The 8,026-nt window shown below is 37.4% G+C and overlaps 1 protein-coding gene across 1 annotated transcript; it reads right to left on the bottom strand.

The window, feature by feature from the left end:
• Positions 1 to 1,780: 1,780 nt before the first annotated feature.
• Positions 1,781 to 7,054, bottom strand: LOC143741012 (claudin-like protein ZF-A89). The gene is made up of 2 exons (XM_077233248.1): positions 6,491 to 7,054; positions 1,781 to 2,420 (listed from the first exon to the last, which is right to left on the bottom strand). Exons 1-2 carry the CDS (start codon positions 6,997 to 6,999, stop codon positions 1,859 to 1,861), a joined length of 1,071 nt encoding a protein of 356 aa, XP_077089363.1. The 5' UTR covers positions 7,000 to 7,054; the 3' UTR covers positions 1,781 to 1,858.
• Positions 7,055 to 8,026: the final 972 nt, after the last annotated feature.

Genomic DNA, 8,026 nt, shown 5'->3' with positions numbered 1-8,026 from the left:
TTCTTTTTTTTTGAATGTCCCAAGCCTGTGTTAGGCCTATAGAAAAATAGAATATTTTATCATATTAATTGAAACATCTCTTTAAGTGTAAATTATAGTAAAGGTTGTCTACAAAAACAAATACTATTACAGATTTGAAAACTCAAGGCACCATTTACTGAAAAAAATGGATATCATACAGTGGCCAAGTGTTACCAGACTACCAGACTTTCCTAGTCATTCCATAAACAACAAACTCAAACATGTGCTTTGAAAACAAATATGTTTATTTCATTTTTTTCTAAAATCAACTCAAAATTTTATAAAAATGTTTTCTCATAGGTATGTGCCCTATGTGATTTATTGTGAATTCGGTCAACTCTAACTGGCCATAATCAGCAGACTGGTTCTGACTTTCGCCAACTAGCGTTGACTAGTCCAGACTGCAAATCGAGGAGAAAATCTGTTGTTTACTGTATTTTAGCCTTTAGGGTTGTTTATAAGATTTTATAATGGGATTGCAAGGTTTTCTAGGCCAAATGACATCACTTCCTCAGTTTAAAAAAAAAAGGATAAATACTAAACTATTTTGGTAATATTTCAAATTAAATATTTAATATTGTCTTCCTTTAATGTAAGACATAAAATAAACAAGACCAGTTTTTAAAAGCAGAAATGTGAATCTTTACATGATTAGTAAGCATTTTTATAGCACCTCAAACCAGAATGTATGGCCTTTTGTTTGAATAATATAGTTTGCAAAAAGAATGCCGTTTCTGCATCCACCTTCAAGAGTTTACTTTTTGCTCAGTGAAAGATGCTGTGTTATCAGCACACAAAGTACTTTGAATGTTTAAAATATACTACATTTGGTGAATATGATGTATTAAGACATAGGTGGCATTAAGGCATGCATCTATCATGTCCTGTGTGTGTTCATTAAATAACTTATCTTATGCGAAACCAAGCTTATGGTATATGTCTTACCACAAAAGATATAATCAGCTCAGTGGTAGAGAACTTCTAGGTTGCCATATTTGGTTGTGTAAATGTTTATTGGATAATACTGTGTATTACAGCCAGTGAGTTTTACCCACCATCATGGGATGTCATCTTTTGATTTTCTATACTTACTTAGTCAAATATTATTTCAAGTATTCTATCCAATAATCTCCTAAATATTATTTTGAATAATTATTCAGTTAAACTTGTTTCAAAAATTAGTTTGTATTCTCTTTGTGGTCTCTGCATCAGAAAAGTAAATCACAAATTAAAATATTGTACATAAAAAGAGCTCAGCAATCATATTCATTTTAATTATTTTATTTTACAAACTATTTATTTGACATTTTCACTTTTCTGGTCACATTTATATGAATTAAGATCAAACATTATAACACTAGTTGGTTACTTATGGTAATATCTTGAAATAAAAAAGGTAGATATGGAAAAACGAAAATTCTAAACATTGTAGCTTTATAACTATAAACATCTCTGAACAAAAAATGGAACACTGTAAATATATAGACATAAAACAGATTAAAATAGTGGCAGCTAAACACATCTTGAATTCTTCTTTCATTTGCATTTTCACATTTGCAAATGAATATAATTTATTTTTTCAGGATTATGACAAAATTAATAAAGTTATTATATTATTTTTAATATTCTAAGACACCAATCAAACAAGCTAATTTGTCATTAAACAAATTCATTTGTACACACAGTCAGATGTTCTTTAAGGGTGATTCCATTCCCCCCCAACAAACATATAACCAGTCCTTATATCTTGGCAGCTCTAAATAGAGCCAGTGAGACTTTTCATCTTCCAGGAAAGAGATCCATGTCACTTAACTTAAGGCTTAATACGCACATCTGGTCAACATCTGTTGGAGTATGTGCTGATGAGCAGCCCACCACCTACAATCAGCAGAACACCGGACACCCATCCGACATAGATGGAAGCTCCCAGCTCTCCTTTTCTCCCCGCTATTGCTATAGGATTATAGAAGTCCACAATGATGACATACGCCGACCAGCTGACAGCAACAAGGCAGGTTACACCTGCAACTATATAGACAGCACCAGCTGCTATTCCAATGTTGGTCTTTTTAAGCCGCTCTTCTCTATAGAAGGTTGTGCAATTGGCCCCAACAACCGACAGTCCAATGGCAACCAGACCGACAGCGATAGAGGCACAAATCAAAGCTCGAGCTGCCTGGAGATCTTGAGTCAGAGCCAGGACGGAGTCAAACGCTTTGCACTGCATGTGACCGGTGCTCTGCAGGACGCAGTCCATCCACAAGCCTGCCCAGAAAACCTGTGCTGTCACTATGTTTGCTCCCACGAAGGCCGTCACTTTCCACATAGGCAATGCACATACTAGGATAGTACCACATAGGCCTAACACAGCCAGACATACAGCCAAGATCTGTCGACTCCTCATCTTTTAGAGAACACAGGCGATTCATGTGCAATAAAAAGGAGGAAAGCGTCGTAGTTGTGAGAGCAAACGACTATTGACAAAGTGAATGCTCTTCCTTGTGCCGTAGGTATTGGTATATTTGAACAAAGAGAAAGCAAAGCAAGGGGAGGAAACCTGTATCGAGTTTCCTGCTTGACTTGATTCTTTTACTTAGTCCACATTCATGGAAAAAGAACACAATTAAACTAAGCAGTGGCTGCCCTTAACTCAAAATTCTGCAATTACTTACTGTTTATATCAAAGATATATTTCAACCAAAAATGAAAATTTCGTCTCTTTATTTTCTCATGATGTCATTCCAAACCTGATGCTGTTTATTTTATGTATTATTTCCATAAAACAACACTTGAAGGGATAGTTCACCCAAAAATGAAAATTACCCCATGATTTACTTACCCTCAAGCCATAGGTGTATCTGACATTCTTCTTTTGGACTAATACAATCGGAGTTATATTAAAAAATGTCCTGGCTCTTCCAAGCTTTATAATGGCAGTGAATGGCTGTTTCTGTTTCGAAGTCCATCAAAATGCATCCATCCATGATAAAAGTGCTTCACACGGCTCTGGGTTAATAAAGGCCGTTTGAAGTGAAACGATCCGTTCATCTAAGAAAAATATCCATATTTAAAACTCTACTGACTAAAATAACCAGCCTCCGGCAGACGGCCGTACGCATTTATTTAAGACGAAAGAGTAACACTTTGATCTGACGCATGACATATTGACGAACGCAGAAGCGCAGAGGATTGAGCAAAACAAAACACCGGTCACGAATTAGAAATCTACAACGAGAATTTTTAAAGTGAAATGTCAGAAGAGTTTGAGTTTGTTGACCAGCCCTGTTTGTTTGAACCGCGAGAGGCGTCAAAGCTTACACTACTCCTATTTCCTACGCCACTTGCGTACGGCCATCTGCCGGAAGCTAGTTCACGAGTTAACACTTACAAACAATTAGAGGGAGTAAAGTTTAATGCGTATTTGGTGTGTTGTCCAGGGGGAGGGCTCCGAGCTCTGGGTTCGGGCCGAACTCAGAGCTCGGAGCCTCCCGAACTTTGTTAATAAAACATAATTTATTTTAGTTGATAAAGTTTTAAATATGAATATTTTTCTTACACAAACGCATCGCTTCACTTCAGACGGCTTTTATTAACCCAGAGCCATGTGGATTACTTTTATCATGGATGGATGCACTTTATGGGCTTCAAAAATATGCAGCCATTCACTGCCATTATAAAGCTTGGAAGAGGCAGGACATTTTTTAATATAACTCCGATTGTATTCGTCTGAAAGAAGAATGTCATATATACCTAGGGTGATCAACCGTCTCGCTTTGCGTTGTACCGCACAGCATTTTCACCCCTTGTCCCGCACGTCGCATATTGAGAAAATGTCCTGCATTTTCATCAGCCTGTTGGTTTTTAATGATCATATTAAGAAAACATGCATGCTTTCTTTTGCCTTTTAAAAAAAACATTTTATTTATTCTTTTTGCGCCGTAGTTTTTCACCTATATTTAACAGCGCTTCGTCAGAAGTACAAATAAAACAGCTGTTTTTAAAATCCTATCCAACGGTTGAAACCAGAGGAGTAAACACGGTCTCTAGTAGGTTGTGACGGCCGTCAATCAAAATGCGGAGCGGTGATTCGTTCCATGTGTTTCTGTCAGAAAACAAATAGATAATTCGGTAAATTAAATTTTTAATTTAACAGAATTTATCAACTTGCCTGCTGTGGTTGTTTTAATTCACATTCTTTCTAAAAAAATATGAACGTTTTTGGTTTAATATATTCTTAATATATAAGACTGTCAATGATCTAAATTCATGTTGGCTTATATTTTATTTGTTCATTATTTATTTTGTTTTAGTTGGACTTGGTCAGAACTGTTTCAAAAATAGGGATCTGCATGATGCCCGCTGCCTTTGGGCTCAGTGATGTTGACTTTAAATGTCATGTAAAATAAATACATGTTATGTTACATTGTGATGTACTGTAATGGTGTTTTCTGGAAGGGACTAAAGAACAAAGAATTCTTATCAGCTGAAAGGTAGAATACAAATGTTTTTATTAAGTTAGATAAACATTATATAACAGTTTCAGGTTATGTTTTAGTGTTGGGTAACATGTCCCACATTGTCCCACACAAACTTATAATCGTCCCACATTTGGTTTGTGTGATGGTGGTCACCCTATATACACCTGCTGATTTGAAGGTGAGTAAATCATGGGCTAATTTTCATTTTTGGTTGAACTATCCCTTTAACAAGACTATGCTTAAAAAATGACAAATAAAAAGCTCCATGAAAGTATAAAACTCTTATACTTTCTAAGTTTTCTGAAGTGAATAAAAGTTGCTGGCTTAAATTATTACGTACAATTAACGTGAATGTTTAAGTCATTACAACTTAAATTTACTTGAAAATGAGTTGAATCTTGTAAAACTTATGGCTATTTAAAAATGTTTTAAAATTGCTTAACTTATTTTGATGAGTAAAAGCAGTGCAAAAACAGTTGTTGTTAGAGATACACCGATCGATTGGCTGATGACCGGAATTGGCCGATTTTCACGTGATCCCCATGATCGGCGACCGGCCGGTCAGTCTGACTTATGACGATTTTATGCCGGTCAAATACACTCGGGCGCCGCTGCCGCATGATTAACATCGCGCAACATCAGCATCACATGCAAAAATATTTATAGAAAATGTACCCATTTAAACTTGTTTTTATTATTTCCCAATCTTTCCTTGCACTTGCTCCACTTGCGCGAGCTTGGCGCTTGTTTTGCCTGGCTGGACATGTGGCAGACGAGAGAAAAAATGTTTGCCAAATAAAACTTGAAACTTGAAAAATGGTTCTTCCATACCATAACACTGCACTTAGATATGTGTGAATTTCCCACCCCAGGAGTAATAATTTATATGGTTCTATTTTATTTTATTTGTTCAAAACATGTTTATGTAAAATTTTCTATTAAAGAAAAGATAGAAAATAAATGTGTTTACTGTAAAGTGGTTAGAAAAAATGAAATCGGAATCGGTTAAAATCGGTATCGGCAGGCCAAACTCATGAAAAATCGGAATCGGCCTAGAAATTTGTAATCGGTGCATCTTCATATAATTTTTAAAGTGCGTTTATGAACAGACTACAATCATTATAGAGCGCTGCAATGAAAAGTTATTTGTAGGACAACCCGGAAGATGGCATCCCCCTGATCTCTCGACAAAAACCCAGCAGAATTTTTACTGGCTTTTGGATTAATCACAGAAAAATAAGCTGTGACCAACAAACATTTGATTCTTACAGAATTGGCAGATGTAAAAAGCTAACTGGGTGTTCATACTGAAACTTGTTTGTGATGGTCAGCAACAGTGGTAGGCTATATGTTTTACCACAAAAGATGTAATCAACGCAATATAAGGCCACCACACTTAACACCTTTCCATAAAATATGACCAACTAAAGTTTGATTCCTCACTTTGATAAACATCATAGACGTAAAAATTTTAGGAATTGAGACTGAATACAGTCGGCAGATATAAAAGCTAAAATGAAGCACCAGTGTTGCATGATTTCAACATCACCATTACACTTCTGAATATTTTCAGTCTCTATTTTGGAACAAAGATTAAATCTTTCTTTTAAAGATTAATTTAGAGTAGTTAGCAAGAACACAGTAATAAACAAAGCCATGAAAGCAGCAGACCAGCGATAGAAGGGTTTCTTTTTGGTGACCCTGAGCGAGCTCAACTGAGCATGCGCATAGGTCACATGTACAAATGGAGTCATTTAGACAGTGTAAAAATTTCATTTATTGCGTTAAAATAAAACAATGCAAGACCAGAAAGTAAAACTTCATCTCTCTTCCTTTACAAGCAGGAGAGTCATTAGTCCAGAAAGTCTGAGTTTCACACATAGGCCCCTGGAGCAGACCTCGGAGCGGAGTACTTGACGGAATAACCATTACCCTTACTCTTTGGGCACTGGCAACAGAGAAGCGCGCCCCCAATGAGCAGCAGACCAGACGCGCCCCATCCGATGAACAGCGACGCTCCCAGCTCCCGCTTCTGGGCCTCAGACAGAATGGGGTTGTAGAAGTCTCGGATGACGGTATGTGCACACCAGCAGACTGGGATCAGGCAGAGAACACCACCGACCAGGAAGAACACCCCAGCCGCGATCCCAACTTTGGCCTTTGCATCCCGGTCTTCAATGCAGTTGGTGCACTTGCCTCCAGCGACGGCCAGAAGAACTCCCAGGAAGGTCACGAGGATGGAGATGATAACCAGAGCTCGGGCAGCCTGGAGGTCTTGCGGTAGAGCCAGCATGGAGTCATAGACCTTGCACTGCATCTGTCCCGTGCTCTGCTGTACGCAGTTCATCCAAAGGCCTTCCCAGAAGATCTGTGCGGTCACGATGTTGTTGCCAATAAATGCAGTCACCTTCCACATTGGGAGCGCGCAGATAATGATTTCTCCCAACCAGCCGAAAACCGCGAGGGCAGTGGCCAAAATCTGAAGCCCAGCAGATGCCATTTGGTTCTTGTGTGTAAAGTTTCAGAGTCTATCACATGAATGAAAGATACAATTATTTATAGTGGCTTTTAGAGGCGCGGTTTCTAAACAATGTGATTTGATTCAGCTGGTGAGGATTTACCTCTTTCCTCCTAATTGCACAAGGCTCATTAGAACTAACAAGGACGTTGAACATGCTTCACTTGTGGGTGGGAGCCATTGAAAAATTTCTAACCTCAGGCCTACAGAAGGCATTTTCCTAACCCACTTCATAATTTAATTCAAATATAGGCTACATATAATAGCACCGGTCAGAACATCAGAGGATTGAGCAAAACAAAACACCAGTTACGAATTAGAAGTCTAAAACGAGAATTTTTAAAGTGAAATGTCGGAGTTTGAGTTTGTTTGAACTGCGAGAGGCATCAAAGCTTACACTACTCCTACATCCTAAGTCATACATCGTCATGTGTTACTCTTTTGGGGTAAGTCGACTTGCATACAGCCGTATGCCGGAGGCTAGTTATTTTAGTCAAAGTTTTAAATATGGATATTTTTCTTATTACACAAACGCATTGCTTCACTTCAGACGGCCTTTATTAAACCCAGGGCCGTGTGGATTACTTTTATCATAGATGGATGCACTTTATGGGCTTCAAAATATACAGCCATTCACTGCCTTTATAAAGCTTGGAAGAGCCGGGACATTTAATATAAGTCAGATAGTATTCTTCTAAAAGAAGAATGTCATACACCTGATGATTTGAAGGGGAGAAAATCGTGGGCTAATTTTCATTTTTGGGTGAACTAGCCCTTTAACAAGACTGCTTAAAAAAAATGACAAAAATCTCCAAGAAAGTACATAGGCCTACAAATCTTAAATGATTTTATTTAAAAAAAAAAAAAAGATGTTCACTATGATAATATTTACAAATAAACAACTTTTCTGAATTTTAAAGCCTAAATGCAACTGGTAGAAGTAAAAAGCTAACTGTGTTCATACTGAAACTTAGCTTGTGAAAGTCAGTAACAGCTGTAGGCTATACGT

The sequence above is a fragment of the Siphateles boraxobius genome, unplaced genomic scaffold (assembly GCF_051911475.1).
Source record: "Siphateles boraxobius isolate OS27281-9 unplaced genomic scaffold, OSU_SipBor_1 18, whole genome shotgun sequence".
NCBI lineage: Eukaryota > Metazoa > Chordata > Actinopteri > Cypriniformes > Leuciscidae > Siphateles > Siphateles boraxobius.
This window is presented reverse-complemented; position numbering and strand designations above follow the sequence as displayed.